General features: G+C 43.0%; 1 protein-coding gene across 1 annotated transcript; it reads right to left on the bottom strand.

Annotated features, from left to right (window-relative positions):
• Positions 1–1,570: 1,570 nt before the first annotated feature.
• Positions 1,571–25,125, bottom strand: LOC137375587 (interleukin-17B-like). The gene is made up of 4 exons (XM_068042947.1): positions 25,047–25,125; positions 24,391–24,472; positions 4,734–5,086; positions 1,571–2,514 (listed from the first exon to the last, which is right to left on the bottom strand). Exons 2-4 carry the CDS (start codon positions 24,412–24,414, stop codon positions 2,256–2,258), a joined length of 636 nt encoding a protein of 211 aa, XP_067899048.1. The 5' UTR covers positions 24,415–24,472; positions 25,047–25,125; the 3' UTR covers positions 1,571–2,255.
• Between the last annotated feature and the right edge of the window lie 1,561 nt (positions 25,126–26,686).

Genomic DNA, 26,686 nt, shown 5'->3' with positions numbered 1-26,686 from the left:
CTGCTTGATCGACACCTCATCCACCACCTTAAACATTTACTCTCTTCACCACTGATGCACAGTGGCGGCAGTGTGTACCATCTACAAGATGCACTGTAGCAATTCACCAAGTCTCCTTTGACAGCACCTTCCAAACCCTCAACCTCTTGCACCTAGGACAAGGAAAGCAGTTGCCTGGGTGCAGCAAATGCTGTAGGCCACCCTATAGAGGGGCTCCCCTCCCCTCCAAAAGTGGTGGCCTGGCTGCAAAACCTATTTTTAATTCCAACTTTAAAAAAGTTGGAGAAAGGGTGTCTCCATTTTAAAACGCCCTCTCCTGCACTTACCATCCATTGCAGACTGCTGCTCCTTTCAAGCTGGAAGGCCTCTGGCCATCCAACTTCAAGAGAATGCTTGCCTTCCTTAATTGGGTGGTGAACCCGCCCTCTGGTCATTAATTGGCTGCTCCCGGAAAAATCACAATGACTGTTTCCCACACAGTGCAGACTTCTGACCCACATTTGAGCCTGGGTGGGGTTCAGAAACCCACAGGGAAGGTCCTGCCCCATATGAATGTATCCCTGATTCTCCAACCCAATTCATGTTTGGGATCATGGTGTCATCACCTTATATCTTGACTCCAGTGGTATTAATTAATCATACTTACATTCTCAAATAGAATATCCAAAGATAATTTCTGATTTCAAAAATAAATCTTTCCATAGATAATTCAAATTATAAGTAATTTAGTGTTAATATTTAGAGGATCATAAGTATTCAATAATGAGTCTGTTTTTAAGCTGTCAACATTTGGAAGCACATATCAAAATTCAAAAGAATTTATGAAAGTCAGATGCATGTTTTTTAACATAAGCCATAATCATAGATTGGTTACAGCACAGAAGGAGGCCATTCAGCCCATCAAGCCCATGCCAGCTTTCTGCAAGAGTAATTTAGCTAGTTGCACTCCCAAGCCCTTTCCCCTTATCCCCGAAAATGTTTTCCCTTCAGGTGCTTATCCAATTCCCTTTTGAAAATCAGAATTGAATCTGCAGCCACCACCCTTTCAGGCAATGCAGTCCAGATCATCACTTGCTGAGTTAAAGGTTTTTCATGATGTCAGTGGGAATAAGGCCTACCATGCCAACCTGCCTGTCAAACATGACTGGGAAAAGCCCCAGTCCTCAGTTAAGCTGAGAGATTTGACAGAAGAAGCTGTTTTATGGTACAAATACATTGGAAAGAAAACAGTTGATCTGAAGAGCACAACAGTGCCAGTTGTGTTCAGGGGACAAGGTATTGACAAGCGGCACGTGCAGGCTGCCTTGAACAGTATGGTACAGGAGGACCTCAAGGCATGCATCAGCTGCTGGTTTCTAAAGTAAATAAGCTGTATAAACATTTATCAATGTTTAATACGTTTTTTTCTGAACTTGATTCATTTTAAATTTACAATAGAAAAGGAACAACCTTTCAATAAAGAATAGGATTAATATTTTAGGAACCACAAGGGAATAAGAAATCTCATATAAACGTGTATTTTGATATTAAGAGGTACTTATGCATGTACACCAGCCAGAGTTACAACTCATTCCAAATTTCAATATGCTTTTATTACAATCACTAATACAATCAAAAATAGCACTCTACAAAGCTCAGTGAATTTACCCAGTGAAAAGTAGGATCTTGTTTTGATGCCTGGTCTGAGCTGAGACAGCTGATCTCAGCCATGATGTTACAATCAGTCCCAGTGCCCCAGAGTATATAGCGGTGCAAAATCAGCTAGGGTCTCCCCTCCTGATCACTTCCAGTGGTAGCTGGTTGAATATCTAACCTCACCAACATCCATACATCTCCAACTTTCAGCAAAAGGCACCAGATAGAAATCACGATTGAGAATACTTGCTTATTTTCCCCCCTCCCTAACCTAGGAGCATTACTCCCAACTGTACGGTACCTCCTGCTGCCCATATGAGATCAGTAAAGACCTGGGACCACTGAGGCAATGGGGGAGCCACCCTCTCCTTCCCATCTCCAGTGTAATGGCAAATACAAAACCTGACTTTTGGCCAGATCCCCACTTTGTCATTGAAAGGGCAATTCTGATTCTGAACTTGGATTGGCCTGAATTTCAGATTTGCTCCTCCTCCCTAATATTGATCCAATTTCAAATCATTTCATGTCTATACTAATATTTTTTTTTCCTTGAGCATCTCCTCGACAGATTCGGTGTATTTCTCTAGAAACCGATATGTTTTAACAATACAAATAGTGTGCTAAAAGATACAAGTGCATCCTACAGCAATGTTTTCTATCACTGCTTTATATTGCAGGATACATTTCTTCTTTTTTCTTCTGTATTTTTTATTGGCTTTTGAACTTTCACACATGAGTCTTTTCACTGGGATCTTGCTGTAGATGAGAATGCTAGACATTGTTGTGTCTTCTTGCATAGTAAAAGGGTTGATGCACCCTTTGCAAAGACACTTGGCCTCTGGGATATCAATTGGTATACGTTCGTCATCATGATTAATGCTGTTTAAAAGAACACAGGTGAAAATACATTTTATTTAACAGAAAACTTGCTTTTATATAAAAAATGTTGCAGCACTCAGAAGTGACTCAAACAATAGTTTATCCCATTCATTGTTTGAACATAATTGTTGCTACAGTGTCTTAGACTTCAAGGAGCTATTTTTGAAACTTAATTAGAATTGCTAATTTTCTTGTTTCCCTTCAATTAATGCAGTTTTCAAACTGAGTGAAAATTTTTGTTTCTGGCCAAAATGCTCCCCTTACATTTTCTCCTGGTGCAGTTCAACAGGCACTGGTTCTCCTCTGATATTTATCCAAGTCGTCATCATTCATGCATGACCATCAGTAGTGAGAATTTGGGTGGAATCTGACTGCAAGAGTTTTCACAGCTAAAACTGATCTTAACCTTGGCCACTATATACTTCCAGTAGGGGTTGCTGAATAGTGATCAGGAGTGAATCTCCTGGCCTATTTCCAACTTCCTATAACATAAATGTTGAAACCAACTGTAGCACTCTAGCTGACATTAACAGAATCAGCACAGATTGGGGATTGAACCTGCAACTTTTCTGATGTGTATGTGTGTGTGTCTGTCTGTTTCACAGTGGGTGTATGTGTGTGTGTGTGATGTGGGTGGGTGGTTCAGTGACAGTGTGTGTGCATGGGTGGCTCAGTGTGTGTGTGTGTATGTGGCTCAGTGGGAGTGTGTTTGTGTGTGTGGCTCAGTGAGAGAGAGAGAATATGTGTGTGTGAGTGGCTCAGTGGGAGTGTATGCGTGTATGTCTGTGGGTGGCTGAGTGAGGGTGTGTGTGTGTCTATTGAGGGGTGCTCAGTGTGCGTATGGTGGGGTGAGGTGGCTCAGTGAGTGTGTGTGGGTGTGGCTCACTGTGTGTATATGTTTGTGTGTGCATGTGTGTGGCTCAGTGAGAGTGTGTGTCTGTCCCAGTGGGAGCTTCTGTGTGCGTGTGTGTGTGTGTGTGTCTCAGTGGGAGTGTGTGTGTGTGTCTCAATAGGTGTGTGTCTGTGTGGATGGCTCAGTGAGAGTGTGTGTGTCTCAGTGGGAGTGTGAGTGTGCATGTATGTGTCTCAGTGGGAGTGTGTGTGTGTCTCAGTAAGTGTTTCCCGCATGTAGCTGAGTTATCAGGGGAACGTCCATAAATAAAAGTGCAATTTGTAACTAAATTACATTAAGGCACTTTTGAAATTACACAAATATTCAATTTCATTACTATAGGAGACTAGAAACTATTTTCACAAGTCATATATTTGGGGATTTTTTTTGTTCCATTCCTCCATCTCCACCCCCTCCTGTCAATGTTAATTTGTTTTACTGGAGTAGAGTCCAGTATCTAATCCAAGTGCCAGTTTGTAAGCACTACTAGATAATGCGGAAATAATTCAAAGCAGCCAGCATGGATTTCAAAAAGGATGATTGAGAAACCTGATGGAGTTCTTTGAGGTGACAAATATGCTGGATGTGGTGGAAATAAAAAACAAGAGTAGTACTACGATCAGTTTTCAAAGTGGTTGGAAGAAGGTAATGGTTTTGGGATTGATTCTGTTCAATTTGTAAGTCAATAATTTGGGTATAGGGCTAGATGGACAGGCTATATAAAAACCGATGTCGAGGAGTTTGGAAAAAGGGGACATAGATGTAAGATTAAATGTAAGAGATTCAGGACAGAAAGCAGGAGAAGTTTTTTTTTACTTAAATGGTTGTAAAGTTGTTGCATGCACTAAGATTAAAGCAGAGACCATGTCAACATTTAAAAATAAGTTAGATAGATGGTTGATTAAATGTGGGATATAAGGGATATGGAAATAAGGGAGTAGGATTACTGCCTGTATGGAGGATAAATACCTACATGGACTTGGGCCAGTTTGTTTCCATGCTGTAATTTCAAAGTAATTTTGACAGTGAATGTCAGACAGCTGTACAGCCTCATAGCCATGCATGATCCTGTCCTCTTAGACTTTCAACTGGGGGTCACTAAATCTCGATCCATAGCAGAAAACCCTGGACAATTTTTCCCTTTTGCTGAAATCAATTCTAACACCCTACCCACAGCTGTTACTATGATAAATTATCTCACCATAGACTGGGTTCATCCTGGGACCTGTTCTGCCATTTTCAGCTACTCACTGGATAAACCTTCTGAGTCATCAGTAGAACGTGCTTTTGTCATTTTAAAAATAGGCAATCAAACATTTGACTCTACCTGTACGCCCATGGAGATAGGCTTCTTGTATTAGACATCCAGAATTGCAGATTTACTTCACAGTTAGTGCCTGTCAGTGCTGAGTTGTTCTTTAGCTGATTAACCATCTCTCTTACATTTTGTTCGTAGTTTTCTTCCAGCATAAATTCTCTGTCCGTAAGTGAATTTACTGTGTGCACAGGGTCTAGGGAAAACTTACGGTTGCTTCTGCTGAAAGCAATGGGTTCCACAGCTGGATCTGGAGATCTTGTCCTGGCTTGGCTATTTTTTTTCCCTCTTAGCGCCTTGTTTTCACTTTTTGATCCTGCTACCATTACTGATGCAAGAAGGATGGACATTATTGACACAGTGAGCTGAAAAGAAATCCAAGTTACAAAATTTTTTGAAGAGTAGAGGTTACAGAGCAATTTAAAGAAACATTTATTTAAATGTGCATTGTTGCCTTATGTTTGCCACTGGCAGCAAGGAATCTCGATCCAACACCTTTCAAACACTTTGCTACTGCCACCCAAAATCAGTGATGCCAAGTAAATGACTCTTTGAGAAATGTTAAAGGATTATTGTAGGTGCATTGTAATTGACTATTTTACTTGTTCACATTGTTGAAATCACCTGAGCAGTAAAGTCAATGTTATAAGATCATGTACTTCTACAATTTTATCAGCAGATCAAAAATAATAATTAAAAACACAACCCTGGGAGATCTTGTTTACAAATGAATGAGAAAGGAACACAATGAGCAGGATTTTAAGCAACCCTCGATATCATGTTCCATGGCGAAGGTAGGGGCCTGAAGATGGCTCTGGATGAGGTCTGCCACGGACCTCGATGCTGACAGGGCCCAGCCCAGTTCTCCCGGCACCGCCCCCCCCCATCCGCCCCACCCCACCCTACCCCTGCTGCTGGTTGATGGGACCACACTTTAAATATTCAACTAAATAAAATGAATGAATTTAAATACACTCAACTGCGATCTTGAGGGCCCGCCGCGTTCTTTGGCGTGGTGGCCGGCACTCCTGCCCCTTCAAATCCCTGTTTGGGGAAACAAGGTGCCACGCTGGTGAGGAGGGGGGAGGAGGTAAGTTAATCAGTGTGGGGGGGCGGGTGGGGAAATTGGGTCAAATACACATAATGGGTGTAGGGGATGGTGGAAAGGGTTGAACTTTAAACTTTGTGCAGTTTGGGGGAGGAAGGTCAGATGTTACATGTAAGTGTTTTGGGGGGAAGGGCAAATAGTTAACGTAATTGTTATAGGGGTGGGTGGGAAAGGGGCACTGGAACCTTATTTATTTAATTTTGGGAGCATTCACCCTAAACATTTAAATATCCCGGCAGGGCTGGCTGCCCTTTAAAAATGGCGTTGCGCCTGTGTAAAGGCAGCTGTCACCATTAACAGGGATGGACAGCCCGCCCTCTCCATGTGATTGGGGTGCAGGGGCAGGCCGCCCCGGCTTTTTAAATGAGCTGCGCGCTTGATATCGCAGCGGTTCTTTGGCATGCGGCCCGCACGGGGGGAGCCGCCATTTTTTGAGCTCGCCGCCGAGAACTTGGGAAAGAGAATGTTGAGAGGAGATTTGATAGAGGTATTCAAAATCATGAGGCGTCTGGACAGAGTCGATAGAGAGAATCTGTTCCCGTTGATGGAGGGATCGAGAACAAGAGGGCACAGATTTAAGGCAATTGGCAAAAGAAGCAATGGCGACATGAAGAAAAGCCTTTTCACACAGTGAGTCGTTAGGGTCTAGAGTGCACTGCCTGAGAGTGTTGGAGGCAGGTTCAGTTCAGGTATTCAAGAGGGCATTGGATTGTTATCTGAAAAGGAAGAATGTGCAGGGCGACGGGATGACGGCAGGGAGTGGCGTAAGGTAAACTGCCCTTTCAGAGAGCCGGCGCATACACGATGGGCTGAATGGCCTCCTTCTGTGCTGTAACAATTCTGTGATTCTGTCTGTGATTCGATGTGGACTGGCCAAATGAACACAGAATAGGGTTTCAAGAAAACTCCATATGCCAAATGAGAAATATTAATTTAATCAGTTGGAATCTTACATTAGACTTTCAATGGAAAAAAATCCTACAGTTAACTTTTTAAAAAAAACTAGCAGCCAAGATGGCCACTGCAATTTGCATTGATATAGCAGGAGACTGAACTGGAGACAAAAGTCTAACAAGAAGCCCAGCCAGAACAATGCTTTGGTTAACTGAATAGATTTTGCAGATCATCCTCATTTGTGGGATAGTCAAAGCTATCTTGAGGCATTCATAAATGAAGAAATCCCTCCAAGGGGTAAACACTATTAACCCCACCAAAGACAGGTTTGGGGTTTTAGACTTTGGACCGCATTTTAAAAAAAAAGATTGAGAGAACCATGTGACCATCTGTCCACCTCTGAAAAAACTGGGAGTTTTGTTACACTCACAGAAGACAAGCAGTAACTGAGATTGCAGCAGCAGAGAAAGCCGCATGCTTCCCTTTCTCTCTCTTTGCAGAAAGCATTAAGTTTGAAAACCATCTGCGACTGTGGCCCCTCCAAGATACAGACTGCTACAGACAGAGACCAGGGGAAGAGAGCCACCTACCAGTCTGCCTTCATGAAAATCCTGAGCAACACAGGCCAACCACAAAGTGCATTTTGACCAGCCGAGGACTTCAAGAATACAGCTTCAGCCGGAGGGCTACTGGACCATCCACTTCACAAGACTGTGTATTTAAATTCCATTTATTCTGGACTTTAATCCAACCACCAAATATATTTTTCCCTCTGTATTCTATTTAGAATCATAGAACTTTTAAGACACAGAAAGAGACCAGTTGGCCCATCGTGTCTGTGCTGGCTGAAAAACGATCCATCTATTCTAATCCTACCTTCCAGCATTTGGTCCGTAGCCCTACAGCTTACAGCACTTGAGGTGCATGTCCAGACTCCTCTTGAATGAGTTGAGGGTTTCTGCCTCAACTACCCTTTCAGGCAGTGAGTTCCATCAACACCCTCTTGGTGAAAAAGTTTTTCCTCATCTCCCCTCTAATTTTTCTACCAATCACTTTAAATCTATGCCCCCTCATCACTCACCTCTCTGCTAAGGTGAATAGACCCTTCACCTCCACTCTATCCAGGCCCCTCAAAATTTTGTACATTTCAATCAGATCCCCCCTCTCTGTTCCAAGGATAATAACCCCAGCCTATCCAATCTTTCCTCATAGCTGCATTTTTCCAGTCCTGGCAACACTCTGGTAAATCTCCTCTGTACCCTCTCTAGTGCAATTACATCCTTTCTGTAATGAGGTAACCAGAACTGTGCACAGTACTCAAGTTGTGGCCTAACGAATGAGTTATACAGTTCAGCATAACCTCCCTGCTCCTGTATTCTATATCTCCGCTAATAAAGGAAAGGATTCCATATGCCTTCTTAACCACCTTACTGACCTGTCCTGCTACCTTCAGGGATCTGTGGACATTCACTCCAAGGTCCCTTACTTCCTCTACACTTCTCAGTATTTTCTGATTAATTGTGTATTTCTTTGCCCTGTTTGACCTTCCCAAATGCATCAGCTCACATTTCTGCAAGTTGAATTCCATTTGCCACTTTTCTGCCCATCTGACCAGACCATCAATATCTTCCTGCAGCCTACAGCTATCCTCACTATCTACCACACGGCCAATCTTCATGTCGTCCGCAAACTTCTTGATCATGCCCCTTACATATACGTCCAAATCATTAATATGTACCACAAAAAGCAGGGTGCCCAGTACTGAACCCTGCGGAATGCCCCTGGAACAGCCCTCCAGTCGCTAAAACAGCCGTCAACAATTACCCTTTGTTTCCTGCCACTGAGCCACTTTTGTATCCATCTTGCTACTTTTCCCTGGATCCCATGGGATTTTTATTTTTTTAACCAGTCTGCCATGTGGGACCTTTTCAAAAGCCTTGCTAAAATCCATGTAGACCACATCAACTGCACTACCCTCAACTATCTTCCTTGTTACTTCTTCAAAAATTCCATCAAGTTGGTCAAACAAGATCTTTCCTTAACAAATCCATGCAGACTATCCTTGATAAGTGACAGTTTATCCTGTCTCTCAGAATAGATTCCAATAATTTGCCCACTACTGAGGTTAGATTGACTGGCTTGTAATTATTCGGGCTATCCTTTGCTACCTTTTTAATCAGAGGTACAACATTAGCAATTCTCCAATCCTCTGGCACCACGCCTGTATCCAGTGAGGACTGAGAAATGATGGTCAGACCCCCTGCTATTTCCTCTCTTGCTTCTTTTAGCAGCCTAGTGATTTATCAACTTTCAAGGATGCTAATCCCATTAGCTAATCCCTTCCTCTCTCCCTATGTTTATCACATGTGTGGATGTGATTCTTGTGTGAATTTGTACGTGAATGTGTAGCATATTTTTTTTTTAAATTGCGGCTGGATTTTAAGTATAATAAACTCACCTCTTTCTTGTTTAAACTCAAGAAAACCTGCCCGATTGGTTCTTTCAAGATCACAGTAAAGGAAAAAAGTAAAACACTCAGAGGTGGTAAGCACAACCACTGTTTAAAAGGAATAAACCCTGTTGCGGTCAAATAAGGGGAAGGGCAAGAGGGGAGCCTGAGACTCCCACCTCACCTGGCCTTAACAAGGGATTTATTGCAACGACTGATTTGTTATTGCTCAGATAATGCTAATTTCAATAGCCCCAGCAATTTTTATTCAAAATTGCAAGACAGATTAGCAAGTTGTCCTAAATGCAATGAGTGGCAGCATTTGTGGGATCTGTCATGCTGCAGCAACGCAGTTTCTCTAATAGTGAGTTTAAATAGACAGGCAGCCAGCTCTGTGACTCAAAATCAATATCTGTTATCTGGACTTAACCATGCTCCAGAGATACTTTCGTACAAACTTTCTAAAATTTAGTCTAAATGTTAGAAGAGAAATGAAACTGCAAACAGAGGAAAGATCTGACATTGGTTTGAAACTGTGATGTCTAATTCATAGGTTACTGAATATGTGATTAGTTACTGTTCAGATAGAGTGAACCTCTTCCAACCAATTAGTTCAATTTTTTAACAACATGTTGCATATAAATGTACAGCAAGATTATATTGATTGGAAAATTTCATTTGCAGCATGATAACCGCTGGTCAAAGCATTCACTGCTTATAATATACATTCCCTCTGTTTCAAATCGGAGTATGTTTTGGGCAGTATCACATTACAATTCTGGCACAAATAGTGGTATGTATTAAGAGCAGGAGGTAGATAGAGACACAAATGAAATTGTTCAGATGGTTGTGCGAACAAGTTTGCACCAGAGCAGATTAATCTGGCATTGGAATCAGAATTTTATTTCTTACTGACACCAAAGTAAATTTTCACCATTAAGAGTGCGTTTTGATTTGGAACAGCTATTACATACAAAACAGACAGGTTTAAAGTATTAGCAGTCCCTCTTAAGTTAAGGTGAATTGCGGCTTTAACATACGTTAAATATTAAATTTCACAGTGTGGATGTGTGATCTTCGATCTTAAGAATGGCTATCTCTGCTTTAATATGTGACGTTATTGCCTTTTTTTTAGACAATAAGCATTTTATTACTTTTGAAATACGATAATAGATGCATTGGATAATGTGCTGCATATAACACACAAAGATACTGTTTCTATTATAGTTCCCTGAGCATAGACAAATTCCAAATCTGTTCCTGAAATATGCTATCTTATGCAGTTTCTATCAGGACTAAGTTTGTCATATTTTTTTTTCATTCTTGGACATCCTGGCTAAGGTTGATTATAATTACAGAAGAGCCCCCTAGGAAGAGTGCCCAGTTGCCCCAAAATAAGATATTCTTATAAACAGGAGGTTCTGAGTCAAGAGTTTCATTATTAATAGTTATTTTCAGACATTTTATCCAACACCCAAACTTTGCTCCATTATTTATGTTTACAAATACAGAATTAGAAATATTGGAGTGCAAGGTGCAATGCAGTAATTCCACTGAGTCTGCTGACGTCAGAAACTGCTAAAGGGAAAAGCTCAATACATTTCAGATCCTTATCTGAACTTCAAGATACAATTACTGCCTGTGACTCACTCTCAAAATGCAAATGTCCACATCCAGTTCCACATTTCCATCAAGTCCCAAAACCCAGGCATCACTCAGCCTCAGTGGCTCCCTATGCCCCCAAGGATTGGCTTCAAAATTTACATTTTTGTTTTCAAGGATGGCTTCACTCTACTTTATTCCGGTTTTCTTTTGCCTTATGTTCCAACACGTATCCTTCACTCTTCTAACACACCAGACTTTTCCTCATTCCCCAGTCCCTCCACTCCTTCACTGTTCATTGAATCACTGTTTTCCTCTTGTAGAGTGCTACAGAATGCAAATTGTTGCTCTTATGGGAGACCCATGGAAGATGCACTGATTTATTTTTTTACTATACAGCAGTAATATCATTCATATAAAAGGGCCATTAGTTATATAGTATGTTACGACCTGATGAGAAAAGGGTCTCAGCCGTTTCCTGGTTCGACTGTTATAGGGTTTAATATTTAAAACACAGTGTTTTTAGCTTCCCCTCGTGTGAATCCTTGTTCACTGCTCTCCAATTATTTTTTTTTTTTTATAATAGCAAAATTATATTTCCAATTATAATAGCAAAGAAATCAACCAGACAGGTTTTCTTTGATTTAAACAAGAAAGGTGTAAGTTTATTAACCTTAATACACTAATTTGGTTATAACTACTAAAATTATGTGACACGACCACGTGCATACACAATGAACACACACACAGATAGAGAGAGAAAAGGAGAAAGAATCAAGGGGAAAGGTTTGAAGCAATAGCTGGAGTTCATTTACTGTCTTTTGAGTTTGATGTAAAGTCTTTGGTTGCAGTTAAATCTTGTTATCTTGTTGGGGCCCAGTGCACACTTGCAAACTTTTTTCGATGGTTTTCTGTCTTCTTGAAATCCAATTGCAGTCTCTGCTTTTCGTGAGAGAGAGAGCCAGGGAGAAAACTTCCTTCTCTTTTGTCTCAAATTGCAGTCCCTGCTTTTCGTTTGAGAGAGAGAGCCAGGGAGATGTTATCTTCCTTCAAGTTCAGTTGCAGTCTGACCCAAACCGCTTTCTGAGCACAATTCAGACTAAAACCTGGACCAGCAGGCCAGTCATGTGACCAGCTCTTTTTTTTTGGGACAGTGGAGCAGTGGTTAGCACCGCAGCCTCACAGCTCCAGCGACCCGGGTTCAATTCTGGGTCCTGCCTGTGTGGAGTTTGCAAGTTCTCCCTGTGTCTGCGTGGGTTTTCTCCGGGTGCTCCGGTTTCCTCCCACAGCCAAAAGACTTGCAGGTTGGTAGGTAAATTGGCCATTATAAATTGTCCCTAGTATAGGTAGGTGGTAGGGAAATATAGGGACAGGTGGGGATGTGGTAGGAATGTAGGATTAGTATAAATGGGTGGTTGATGGTCGGCACAGACTCGGTGGGCCAAAGGGTCTGTTTCAGTGCTGTATCTCTAAACTAAACTAAACCTGCCTGTCGGGCTTTGTGGATTCTTTCAATCTTAGTAGACATCCTCAGTAGGGGGCTGGAATGCTAACCTTCACACCCTCAATGTCTTTTATCAAAATCCATTTGGTTAATTGAATCAGGGAGCAGTTTCATTGACTTCTCCAGGCAACAGTCTCTTAGAATGCAGGTGCAGCCATGTTTTTAGTCCAGTAAGAGTTTAAAATTTATGTTCCATATGTCAATATTAATATGCCTCATTCTTGGCTGGTGGGGTTTCCATTACAAATATTACATAGTATATACAGCACAGAAAACAGGCCATTTGGCCCAACAGGTCTATGACATTTACGCTTCAAACGAGCCTCCTCTGAACTTACTTCATCTTACCCTATCAACATATCCTTTTATTTCTATCTCCCTTATGTACTTATCTAGTTTTGCCTTAAATGCATGATTTCATTTGTTATACCTGGTAAATGAATTTTGATATGCATTGACTATTCATTCCCACTAAATTGAATTTCAATGTAGCTGCATTCACTCTAAACAGGGTCATATAAATTACAATTACCTGTTCTTAGATAAAATTACTTTAGTTATTTACTTTAATTCCAGCTACAATACATAAACATGGTATTACTGAGAAGAAAAGCCAAGGAATTGTTCACTTTTAGTTTCCTCCATTCAGACTGCGTACTTTAATCAAAAGTTATTGCAGTCACACTTGACTATCCAACAAGAGTCCAACAAGAAAGGAGGCACTGCTAGACCTGGTTCTTGGGAATGAGGTGGGCCAAGTGGATCAAGTGTCAGTAGGGGAACCATTAGGGGACAGTGATCATTGTATCATAAGGTTTCAGTTGGCTATTGAAAAGGACAAGGAACAATCCAGAGAAAGAATAATTAACTGGGGGAAAGCCAACTTCAGTGGGGTAAGAATGGATCTGTCCCAGATAAATTGGAATCAAAGGTTGGTAAGCAAAATGGTAATTGAACAATGGGCTGTCTTTAAAGTTGAGATAGTTCGGGCACAATCAAGGTATATTCCCATGAAGGGGAAAGGTAGGGCAAACTAATTCAGAGCTCCCTGGGTGACAAAATAGATAGAGATTAAGATGAAGAAGAAAAAGTGTGCTTATGACAGATGTCAGGTGGATAATACAACCGAGAACCAGGCTGAATATAGGGTCAGAAGAGAGGTGGAAAAGCAAATAACAGGAGCAAAGACAGAGTATGAAAAGAGATTTGCAGCTGATATAAAAGGGAATTCAAAAGTCTTCCATAGGCATATTAATAGTAAAAGGATGGTAAAAGGAGGAGTAAGGCCAATTAGGGATGAAAAAAGGGGATTTACGCATGGAGGCAAGGGTATTAAAGGCTGAGGTATTAAATGAATAGTTTGCATCTGTCTATCCCAAGGAAGAAGATGCTGCACAGGTAATGGTGAAGAGGAGGTAATTCAGACACTTGAAGGGTTTAACATTGATAAGGAGGAGGTATTGGATAGGCTAGCTATACTTAAAGTTGATAAGGCACCAGGACTGGATAAGATGCATCCAAGGATACTGAGGGAAGTGAGAGTGGGAATTGCAAAGGCACTGACCATAATTTTCCAGTCTTCCTTAGATTCGGGGTGTAAAGATAAGCCCAGCAACTACAGGCCAGTCAATTTAACCTTGGTGTTGGGGAGGTTTCTAGAAATGATATTTCTGAACAAAATTAATAGTTACTTGCACAGATGGGAGGTAATTAGGGAAAGCCAGCATGGATTTGTGAAGGTCAAATTGTATTTAACTAAATTGCTGGAGCTTTTTGATGAGGTAACAGAGAAGGTTGATGAGGGCAATGCTGTTGACATGACGTACATGGACTTCCAAAAAGCATTTCATAAAGTGCCGCACAACAGACTTGGAGCAAAGTTAGAGCTCATGGAATAAAAGGGACAGTAGCAACATGGATATGAAATTGGCTGAGTGATGGGAAACAGAGTGTAGTGGTTAATGGATGTTTTTCAGACAGGAGGAAGGATTGTAGAGGAGTACCCCAAGGGTCTGTGTAAGGAGACTTGCTGTTCTGATATATTTTAATGATCTAGACCTTGGTGTACAGAGCACAATTTCAAAATCTGCAGATGATACAAAACTTGGAAACATTGTGAACTGTGAGGAGGATAGTGCAGAACTTCAAAAGGACATAGACAGGATTGGTGGAATGTGTGGACAAGTGGCAGATGAAATTTAATGCAGGAAAGTTTGAACTGATTCATTTTGGTAGGAAGAACGTGGAGAAACAATATAAAATAAATGGTACAATTTTAAAGAGGGCGCAGGAGCAGAGGGACCTGGATAGTATATGTGCATAAATCATTGAAGGTGTCAGGACAGGTTGAGAGAGTCATTAATAAACATACAGCATCCTAGGCTTCAATAGGGGCATAGAGTATAAAAACAAGGAAGTTATGTTAAACTTGTATAGAATATTGGTTCAGCCTCAACTGGAGTAATGTGTCCAGTTCTAGGTGCCGCACTTTAGGAAAGATGTTAACGCAGTAGAGAGGGTGCAGAAAAGATTCCAGGGAAGAGGAACTTCAGTTACATGGATAGATTGGAGAAGTTGGGACTGTTTTCCTTGGAAAAGAGGAGGTTGAGAGGAGATTTGATAGACGTGTTCAAAATTATGTGGGGTCTGGACAGAGTAGATAGGAAAAAACTGTTCCCAGTAGTGGAAGGATGGAGAAAAAGAGGACACAAATTTAAGGTAATTGGCAAAAGAAGCAATGGCGACATGAGGAAAAACTTTTTCACACAGTGAGTGGTTAGGATCTGGAATGCGCTACCTGACAGTGTGGTGGAGGCAGGTTCAATCAAGGCATTCAAGAGGGAATTGAATTGTTAACTGAAAAGGAAGAATATAGGGAGAAGGCAGGGGTAAATTGCTCTTTCAGAGAGTCAGCACAGAAATGACAGGCTGAATGGCCTCCTTCTGTGCTGTAACAAGTCTGTGATTCAATTCTGTGATTCAAAGCAGACTGCTGAGCTAATTAAAGAGATAAACTATAACTACATAAATTAAGCCAATTACCAATGATCTACTGTTGATCCAACTAGTATCTGGCAATGAATTATCCATAAAAGTTTCTATGTGCACGTGTTGAAGCTGAAGTTAATCTATGATTGAATTGAACTCATCGTATATGGGATCCACCAGTAGCAAAATGTATAGAAGATGCTGAATTCTGCGAGACCAAGGCGGACCTCTGGGAGTTCCAGAGGTTTAAATGAAGCATACTGTCACACACTCTCACAGGGACAACGAGAGAGTTCCACGACTGATGTCACAGTTCAGAAAGTGATTCGTTGCAAGGGGAGGTAGCTGATTGGTAAGTAAGAACAGGTGGGTATTTCTACCCTTTATTACTACTTTCAATAGCTGAAGTAAAAGTAAAGGTAGGGATTTTAGATTGCAGTAGGTAGTGTTTGGAGTGGATTAAGGTCCTTATCATAATCAGTACTGTAAATTAAAGGGAGTAACTAAGGAGCTTAATCTAAGGCTAAGTCATGGAGAGCTCAGCCCCGTGGCATGCTCCTCCTGAGCTATGTGGGAAATCAGGGACATTCCAGTGTCCCTGGCAACCATGTGTGTAGGAAGTGTGTCCAGCTGCAGCTATTGGCTGACCACGTTGTGCAGCTGGAGCTGCGGATGGATTCGCGTGGAGCATCCGCGATGCTGAGGACGTTGTGGATAGCATGTTTAGCAAGGTGGTCACACCGCAGGTAATGGCTGCAGAGGCAGAAAAGGGATGGGTGAACACCAGGAGGAGTAGTAGGTGCAGGCAGGTAGTGCAGGAGTCCCCTGTGGCCATCCCCCTCTCAAACAGATATACCACTTTGAATACTGTTGGGGGGGATGGCCTCCCAGGGGAAAGCAACAACAGCCATGTTCGAGGCACCACAGATGGCTCTGCTGCACAGGAAGGAGTGAAAAAGAGTGGGAGAGCCATACTGAAAGGAGATTCAATTGTAAGGGGAACAGACAGGCTTTTCTGTGGCCACAAATGAGACTCCAGGATGGTATGTTGCCTCCCTGGTGTTAGGGTCAAGGATGTCTCAGAGCGGCTGCAGGACATTCTGAAGGGAGAGGGTGAACAGTCAGACGTCGTGGTACACATTGGTACCAACGACATAGGTAGAAAGAGGGATGAGGTCCTGCAACAAGAATTTAGGGAGCTAGGTAGCAGATTATAAAGCAGGACCTCAAAGGTTGTAATCTCTGGATTACTCCCGGTATCATGTGCTAGTGAGTATAGGAATAAGACAATAGAGCAGATGAATGCGTGGCTAAGGAGGTGATGCAGGAGGGAGGACTTTAGTTTCCTAGATCACTGGGTCTGTTTCTGGCAAAGGTGGGACCTGTACAAGTTGGATGGTTTGCACCTGAACCGGAACGGGACCAAGATCCTTGCTGGGAGGTTTGCTAGTGCTGCCGGGCGGAGGGGCGGTTTAAACTAATTTGGCAGGGGGGTGGGATACAGAGTGGAGGTACAGTAGGGAGTGATGCACAGTCAAATATAAAAGAGAAACTGAGTCAGTCTGGAAGGCAGAGCAAATATAGACCTGTTAAGGCACAAGTGAAAAATGCAAGGCTGAAATTGCATCTATTTTAATGCATAGAGTCTTACCAGTAAGTCAGATGAATTGAGGGCGTTGATTAGCACATGGCATTATGATATTATTGCTATCACAGAGACAAGGTGGAGGGAGGGGCAGGACTGGCAGCTCAATATTCCAGGGTATAGAAACTTCAGGCGTGACAGGGGAGGGGGTAAAAGAGGAGGTGGCATTGCACTGTTGATCAAGGAGACAATTACTGCAGTAAGGAGGGATGATATCTTAGAAGGTTCCACAAATGAGGCCATATGGGTAGAACCTAAAAACAAAAAGGGGGCAATCACTTGGCTGGGAGTGTACTGCAGACCTCCAAACAGTCAGGGAGAGATAGAGGAGCAGATCTGTAGGCAAATCTCAGAGAGGTGTAAAAATAATAGGGTAATAATAGTAGGGGATTTCAACTGGGATAGTCTTAGTGCAAAAAGTTTAAAGGGGGCAGAATTCTTAAAATGCAAACAGGAGAGTTTTTTGAGCCAGTACGTAGAAAGTCCTACAAGAGAAGGGGCAGTACTGGACCTAATCCGAGGGAATGAAGCCAGACAAGTGGTAGAAGTGTCAGTGGGGGAGAATTTCGGGGATAGTGACCATAACTCTGTAAGTTTTAAGGCAGTTGTGGAAAAGGACAAAGATGGACCGGAAATAAAGGTACAGAATTGGGGGAAGGCCGATTTTAAGATGATAAAACAGGATCTGGCCAAAGTGGACTAGGAGCAGCTACTTGTAGGAACGTCTACATCAGACCAGTGGGAGTCATTCAAAGAGTGAGAGTTCAGAGACAGCATGTACCCATTAAGGTGAAGAGTAGGACCAACAAGTCCAGGGAACCCCAGATGCCAAGGGATATAGAGGATTGGATCAGGAAAAAAAGGAGGCTTATGGCAGATTCAGGGAGCTGAAAATAGTGGAGACAATAGAGGAGTATAGAAAGTGTAGGGGGGTACTTAAAAATGTAATTAGGAGAGCAAAGAGGGGTCATGAAAAAACACTGGTGGGCAAGATAAAGGAAAATCCTAAGGCATTTTATCAGTATACTAAGGGCAAGAAGATAACCAGGGAAAGAGTAGGGCCCATTAGGGACCAAAGTGGCAATCTATGTGTGGAGCCGGAGGACAGAGGTGAGGTTTTAAATGATTACTTTTCATCTATGTTCACTATGGAGAAGGACGATGTAGCATTGAAAGGGAGGAAGTAGTAGCTATTTTAGCAGGCTTAAAAGTGGATAAATCCCCAGGCCCAGATGAGTTGTATCCCAGGCTGTTATGTGAGGCAAGGGAGGAGATTGCAGGGGCTCTGACTCAAATTTTCAAATCCTCTCTGGCCACAGGAGAGGTACCAGAGGATTGGAGGACAGCGAATGTGGTACCATTATTCAAGAAGGTATAAACCAGGTAATTACAGGCTAGTGAGTCTAACATCAGTGGTTGGGAAACTATTGTAAAAAAATTCTGAGTGACAGGATTAATCTCCACTTGGAGAGGCAGGGATTAATCAAGGACAGTCAGCGTGGCTTTGTCAGCGGGAGATCATGTCTAAGAAATTTGATTGAATTTTTTGAGGCAGTGTCGAGATGTGTAGATGAGGGTAAAGCAGTTGATGTAGTCTACATGGACTTCCGTAAGGCTTTGATAAGGTCCTGCATGGGAGAATGGTGAAGAAGGTAAGAACCCATGGGATCCAGCGCATTTTGGCAATTTGGATCCAAAATTGGCTTAGTGACAGGAGGCAGAGGGTAATAGTCGAGGGTTGTTTTTGCGAGTGGAAGCCTGTGCCCAGTGGTGGACCGTAGGGAACGGTGCTGGGACCTTTGCTGTTTGTAGTGTACATTAATAATTTAGATGTGAATATAGGAGGTAGTCAAGAAGGCGTACGGCATGCTTGCCTTCATCGGTTGGGGCATAGAGTATAAAAATTGGCAAGTCATGTTGCAGCTGTACAGAACCTTAGTTAGGCCACACTTTGAATATTGTGTGCAATTCTGGTCGCCACACTACCAGAATGACGTGGAGGCTTTGGAGAGGGTACAGAGGAGGTTTACCAGGATGTTGCCTGGTCTGGAGGGCATTAGCTATGAGGAGAGGTTGGAAAAACTCGGATTGTTTTCACTGGAAAGACGGAGGTGGAGGGGCGACATGATAGAGGTTTACAAAGTTATGAGTGGCATGGACAGAGTGGATAGTCAGAAGCTTTTTCCCAGGGTGGAAGAGTCAGTTACTAGGGGATATAGGTTTAAGGTGCAAGGGGCAAAGTTTAGAGGGGATGTGCGAGGCAAGTTTTTTTACACAGAGGGTGGTGAGTGCCTGGAACTTGCTGCCAGGGGAGGTGGTGGAAGCAGATACGATAGTGATGTTTAAGAGACATCTTGACAAATATATGAATAGGAAGGGAATAGAGGGATATGGGCCCCAGAAGTGCAGAAGGTGTTAGTTTAGACAGGCATCAAGATTGGCGCAGGCTTGGAGGGCCGAATGGCCTGTTCCTGTGCTGTACTGTTCTTTGTTCTTTGTATAATCAGTAAGTTCGCAGATGACATGGAAATTGGTGGTGTTGTAAATAGTGAGGAGGAAAGCCTTAGCTTACAGGACGATATAGACGGGCTGGTAAGATGGGCGGAGCAGTGGCAAATGGAATTTAATCGTGAGAAGTGTGAGGTGATGAATTTTGGGAGGACTAACAAGGCAAGCGAATATACAATGGATGGTCGGACCCTCGGAAGTACAGAGGGTCAGAGGGACCTTGCTGTACTTGTCCATAGATTACTGAAGGCAGCAGCACAGGTAGATAAGGTGGTTAGGAAGGCATATGGGATACTTGCCTTTATTAGCTGAGGCACAGAATATAAGGAGAGGTGGTGGCATAGTGGTATTATCACTGGACTGGTAACCCAGAGACCCAGGGTATTGATCTGGAGACATGGGTTCGAATCCCATCACAGCAGAAAGTGGAATTTGAATTTAGTTAATAAAAATCTGGAATTAAAAGCTAGTCTAATGATTGTGATGAAACCATTGTTGATTGTTGTTTAAAAAAAACATCTGGTTCACTAATGTCCTTTGGGGGAATGAAATCTGCTGTCCTTACCTGGTCTAGCCTACATGTGACTCGAGGCCCACAGCAATGTGGTTAACTTTTAGATGCCCTCTGAAATGGCCTAGCAAGCCACTCAGTTGTACCTAACCGCTACGAAGTCTATAAAAAGGAATGAAACCGGACGTACCACCCGGCATCGACCAAGGCACCAGACACGACAACAGTAAACCCAGCCCTGTCGACCCTGCAAAGTCCTCCTTACTAACATCTGGGGGCTTGTGCAAAAGTTGGGAGAGCTGTTCCACAGACTAGTCAAGCAACAGCCTGACATAGTCATACTCACGGAATCATACCTTAACGACAATGTCCCAGACACTGCAATCACTATCCCAGAGTATGTTCTGTCCCACCGGCAGGACAGACCCAGCAGAGGTGGCAGGACAGTGGTCTACAGTAGGAAGGGAGTTGCCCTGGGAAACCTCAACATCGACTGCGGACCCCATGAAGTCTTATGACATCAGGTCAAACATGGGCAAGGTAACCTCCCACTGATTACCACCTACCGCCCTCCCTCAGCTGATGAGTCAGTACTCCTCCATGTTGAACACCACTTGGAGGAAGCACTGAGGGTGGCAAGGGCACAAAATGTACTCTGGGTGGGGGACTTCAATGTCCATCACCAAGAGTGGCTTGATAACACAACTACTGACTGAGCTGGCCGAGTACCAAAGCACATAGCTGCTAGACTGGGTCTGCGGCAGGTGATGGGGGAACCAACACGAGGGAAAAACATACTTGACCTCGTCCTCACCAACCTGCCTGCTGCAGATGCTTCTGTCCATGACTGTATTGGTAGGAGTGACTACCGCACAGTTCTTGTGGAGACAAAGTTCTGCTTTCAAATTGAGGATACTGTCCACCGTGTTGTGTGGCACTATCACCGTGCTAAATGGGGTAGATTTCGAACAGATCTAGCAATGCAAAACTGGGCATCCATGAGGCGCTGTGGGCCAGCAGCAGCAGCAGAATTGTACTCAACCACAATCTGTAACCTCATGGCCCAGCATATCCCCCACTCTACCATTACCATCAAGCCAGGAGACCAACCCTGGTTCAATGAAGAGTGCAGGAGGGCATGCCAGGAGCAGAATCAGGCATACCTCAAAATGAGGTGTCAACTTGGTGAAGCTACAACCCAGGACTATTTGCATGCCAAACTGCATAAGCAGCATGCAATAGACAGAGCTAAGTGATCCCATAACCAACGGATCAGATCTAAGCTCTGCAGTCCTGCCACATCCACTCATGAATGGTGGTAGACAATTAAACAACTAACTGGAGGAGGTGGTGGCTCCACAAATATCCCCATCCTCAATGATGGGAGAGCCCAACACATCAGTGCGAAAGATAAGGCAGAAGCATTTGCAACAATTTTCAGCCAGAAGTGCCGATTTGATGATCCATCTCAGCCCCCTCCTGAAGTCCCCAGCATTACAGATGCCAGACTTCAGCCAATTCGATTCACACCGGATGATATCTAGAAACAACTGAAGGCACTGGATACTGCAAAGGCTATGGGTCCTGATAATATTCCAGCCATTGTACTGAAGACCTGTGCTCCAGAATCTGCTGCATCCTAGCCAAGCTGTTCCAGTATAGCTACAACACTGGCATCTACCCAGCAATGTGGAAAATTGCCTAGGTATGTCCTGTACACAAAAAGCAGGACAAGTCTAACCCGGTATTTTACCGCCCCATCAGTCTACTCTCAATCATCAGGAAAGTGATGAAAGGTGTCATCAACAGTGCCATCAAGCAACACTTGCTTAGCAATAACCTGCTCAGTGAAGCACAGTTTGGGTTCTGCCAGGGCCACTCAGCTCCTGACCTCATTACAGCCTTGGTTCAAACATGGACAAAAGAGCTGAACTCAAGTGGTAAGCCTTTGACATCAAGGCAGCATTTGACCGAGTATGGCATCAAGGAGCCCTAGCAAAACTGGTCAATGGGAATAAAGGGGAAAACTCTCCGCTGGCTGGAATCATACCTAGCGCAAAGGAAGATGGCTGTGGTTGTTGGAGGCCAATCATCTGAGCTCCAGGACATCACTGCAGGAGTTCCTCAGGGTAGTGTCCTAAGCCCAACCATCTTCAGCTGCTTCATCAATGACCTTCCTTCTATCATAAGGTCAGAAGTGGGGATGTTCGCTGATGATTGTACAATGTTCAGCACCATTCACGACTCCTCAAATACTGAAGCAGTCCGTGTAGAAATGCAGCAAGACCTGGACAATATCCAGGCTGGGGCTGATAAGTGGCAAGTAACGTTTGTGCCACACAAGTGCCAGGCAATGATCATCTCCAACAAGAGAGAATCTAACCATCTCCCCTTGACATTCAATGACATTACCATCGCTGAATCCCCCACTATCAACATCTTAGGGGCTACCATTGACCAGAAACTGAACTGGAGTAGCCATATAAATACCGTGTCTACAAGAGCAGGTCATAGGCTAGGAACCCTGCGGCGAGTAACTCACCTCCTGACTCCCCAACGCCTGTCCACCATCTACAAGGCACAGGTCAGGAGTGTGATGGAATACTCCCCACTTGCCTGGATGGGTACAGCTCCAACAACACTCACAAAGTTCGACACCATCCAGGACAAAGCAGCCCACTTGATTGGCACACCATCTACAAACATTCACTCCCTCCACCACCAACGCACAGTGGCAGCAGTGTGTATCATCTACAAGATGCACTGCAGCAATGCACCAAGGCTCCTTTGGCAGCACCTTCCAAACCCGCGACCTCTATCACCTTGAAGGACAAGAGCAGCAGATGTATGGGAACATCACCACCTGCAGGTTCCCGTCCAAGTCGCACACCATCCTGACTTGGACTATATCGCCGTACCTTCACTGTCGCTGGATCAAATTCCTGGAACTCCCTTCCTAACAGCACTGTGGGTGTACCTACCTAACATGGACTGCAGCGGTTCAAGAAGGCAGCTCACCACCACCTTCTCAAGGGCAATTAGGGATGGGCAATAAATGCTGGTATAGCCAGTGACACCCACATCCCATGAACGCATAAAAAAAAGAGCAGGGAGGTTATGATGGAGCTGTATAAAACGCTTGTTAGGCCACAGCTGGAGTACTGTGTACAGTTCTGGGCACCACACTATAGGAAGGATGTGATTGCACTGGAGAGGGTGCAGCGGAAATTCACCAGGATGTTGACTGGGCTGGAGCATTTCAGCTATGAAGAGAGACTGAAAAGGCTAGTGTTTTCATTGGAGCAGAGAAGGCTGAGGGGAGATATAATTGAGGTATACCAAATTATGAGGGGCATTGATAGGTTGGATAGGAAGAAACTTTTTCCCTCGCGGAGGGGTCAATAACCAGGGGACATAGATTTAAGATAAGAGGCAGTAGGTTTTGAGGGGATTTGAGGAAAAAAATTTTCACCCAGAGGGTGGTTGGAATCTGGAATGCACTGCCTGAAGAGGTGGTAGAGGCAGGAACCCTCAACATTTAAGAAGTATTTAGATGAGCACTTGAAACGCCATCGCATACAAGGCTATGAGCCAAGTGCAGGGAAATGGGATTAGAATAGTTAGGTGCTTGATGGCCGGCACAGACACAATGGGTCGAAGGTCCTGTTTCTGTGCTGTATAACTCTATGACTCTATGACTGTTATCACTATAGCAGGAGTTATTCTATTTAGCTGTGGAATACTCTACTTTGGTAGAGTATAGTACATTACCTGCCCCATTTAAACTCCATTACAGACTGAAATCTCACTTATAATTCAGGAAAATAAACAGACGAAATTTCACAGTACATGTAATTGCCTGGAGAAAAAAATCCTTTCACATGAGTGGTTCGCAGAAATGTTTTTATTCCTCTCAAGACAACTACGGTTTGACCAAAGTCGGTTCCATTATAGCTGGCAGGTGCTTTACTGTATCATGTTCTAGACCATGTTTACACACTTGATGAACTAAATACATCAAATTGTTAAGGCTTGCCTGAGTACCTTTCAGATCACAGAAAACAATTATTTGAGGTATAATGGTTATGAAAGATCAAAACAACTCAACAAAACCTTTTACGGTTAGTAACCCCAAGCATGTGTCTATTTTTTATTGCATTGACTTAGGTATTTCAAAGAAGTGGGAGCAATGCAGCCACTGGTTATAAATAGGCTGGACAATCTATGTGTCAAATATCCATATATATATATATATATATATATATATATGAATCGTGCAAAACTCCTACACTTGCACTTCTCAAACATAAGGAAAACAATAAAAAATTCACGGAATTGCACGGTGTTTCAATATCTGGATAGTTTTAAATCACGCTGGCACCTTTCACATGAAAAACAATTATCTAAATTTAGGGAAAAGTTTATGAAATGATGTAAATTGTTTTTCAAAGTATACTTACTGTTTTTTGGTGGAAGAAAACCATTTCTCCAAAACAGCCTGATATCGGATTTGATTGTAGCACTATGGATCTGGAGAATATACTGCAAGGAAACAGGAGGAGTCCAAATATTAGAGTCTTGCATCAGCACATGCTTTCTACACTTTAAGAGTCAGGCTGATATCATTTGAATACGCCATACAAGATATTTCCTATCCAAATGTAGACTAAATCAGCGTGAAGAGGTGGATTTCCGTGAACCAACATCCTCTAATTCTGAACCAGCAATCTTGTCTTTCTTTTCCCACACTGATAGAGCACAGAATACAATTGCAGTTCAACATACCAAACTCTGCAGCAGCCAGAGAGAGAAAGAGAGAGATAAACTGAAGCTAGCAACAGAATTATATTGTTTTGTTTGTACCTTTACCAACAATTATGAGCTGGGCTATACTGGTCCTGAATTCATATCTGGTACAAAGTTTCCAGCAAATGACATTGCAATGGCAGTGCACTTTTTAATGTACATCAACTTTCACAGGATGGTGAACAAAGGCTGTCCCCAAAAGAAATGAGCCCTTCATGCAACATTTATAACTGTTTTAAAATATGTTAAGGTATAACATCTCCAGTACCCAGTTGGTAATTGTCAATACCATTTATTGATGGGTACATACCCAGTTGGCAGATTCAGGTGACAGATGATATTCCCTCTTCTGGATGTTTTAACAATATTGGCCAAACAAATTTGCTGCAGCAGAGCATTTCACAACATGCCTTGTTAGTTAGACATCTTCCTGCACACTTCAGATCAAAATATTTTTGCCCTGTAAGTTGCTGGAAGCGTGGGCTGGTAACAGGATGGTGAGATCAACAGGAAAATTCAATGTGATATCATGTACAGAAAGAGAAAAAAGAAAGGGCGGTGCAGTGGTTAGCACCGCAGCCTCACAGCTCCAGGGACCACAGTTCAATTCTGGGTACTGCCTGTGCGGAGTTTGCAAGTTCTCCCTGTGACCGCGTGGGTTTTCGCCGGGTGCTCCGGTTTCCTCCAACCGCCAAAGACTTGCAGGTGATAGGTAAATTGGCCATTGTAAATTACCCCTAGTGTAGGTAGGTAGTAGGGAATATGGGATTACTGTAGGGTTAGTATAAATAGGTGGTTCTTGGTTGGCACAGACCTGGTGGGCCAAAGGGCCTGTTTCAGTGCTGTATCTCTAAATAAAAAAAAGAGAGTTGGAAACAAATAATGGATTCAGAGAGAGAAAAAGTGACAAAGGAAAAGTAAGAATAAAGATAATTAAAGTTGCTATTTTTTAAATCTCCAACACCAATTCACTACCTGAAGGAATGAGGTTCCTTATTCAGTTTTGGGAAGGGTTGATCAGTAATCATTAATAATTGTCATAAAAACAGAAAATGCTGGAATTACTCACCAGGTCTGGCAGTATCTGTGGAGAGAGAAACAGAGTTAATGTTTTGGGTCTGTGACCTTTCATCAGAAAAATTAGAAATCTGCTCCTTTGTATTCAGTTTCTAACACTTTTTGCAGTGGACTCACCATTACTGGATCCTTTACTTCAAATATGTAATATGAATATAAAGAAAGTTCCTGTTGATTAAATATTAAGCAGAACGAATACCCACAGGAGTCAGAACACACTGGATTATAATACCTGTATTGAAATCCAGCTTAAGCTGATGGTATTAAGGTCCACCTTAAAATGAATTTGGGTAGTATCAAGTCAGGATCAGTTTGTATAAATCTATGGTAGAAATTCAGTATGGATTCAACAAGAGTGAGGAAATCTCACTCAGACATGATGACCCTGAAATTTACAGGGAGTCGAGGAAGGAAAGGGGGCACATGTTTGTGTGGGGGGTGGGTCACTTGGAAATGCTGGGAATATGGAGGTTCTGCCAATTTTTTTTATTATGTTTCCTGCCCAGCATCTGGCCTGATTGCTGAGGATTGTTGTAGCCCATCAATCATAAAAGATTGGGGCATGGTGGATGGGAGCTCAGAGCAGGGCTACAAGGAGAGAGGAAAATGTTATGGCATAGTTGGGGGGCTTGGCTGATTGTGGGTCTGTGTTGGTTAATTGCAGAGGGTCGGCAGATCGTGGGAGGGGTGTTGACAGATCGGGGGGGGAGTCGGCTGATCACTGGGAAGGAGTCAGCCAATCGCAGGGGGCGCATTGGCAGATCATGGGGTGTGGGGCAGTTATCAGATTGCAGGGGTAGTATTCCTCCTCCTGGACCACAAGCAGTGCTCTAAAAAGCTGGAACTAGCTGCTTGTGTCAAGTTCCCGAGCCC

This window comes from Heterodontus francisci, chromosome 12 (genome assembly GCF_036365525.1).
Source record: "Heterodontus francisci isolate sHetFra1 chromosome 12, sHetFra1.hap1, whole genome shotgun sequence".
NCBI lineage: Eukaryota > Metazoa > Chordata > Chondrichthyes > Heterodontiformes > Heterodontidae > Heterodontus > Heterodontus francisci.
The sequence above is the reverse complement of the archived record's forward strand: the minus strand, read 5'-3'. Positions and strand labels throughout refer to the sequence as shown.

Excerpts from the sequence above, each read along its gene's own strand:
- LOC137375587 (XM_068042947.1), bottom strand. The coding sequence starts at position 24,414 with ATGGTTTTCTTCCACCAAAAAACA. Across the intron at positions 5,087-24,390 it reads TTTTCTTCCACCAAAAAACA|CTCACTGTGTCAATAATGTC; the intron begins GTAAGTATACTT and ends ATTTCTTTTCAG. Across the intron at positions 2,515-4,733 it reads CTATCTCCATGGGCGTACAG|CATTAATCATGATGACGAAC; the intron begins GTAGAGTCAAAT and ends TCTTTTAAACAG.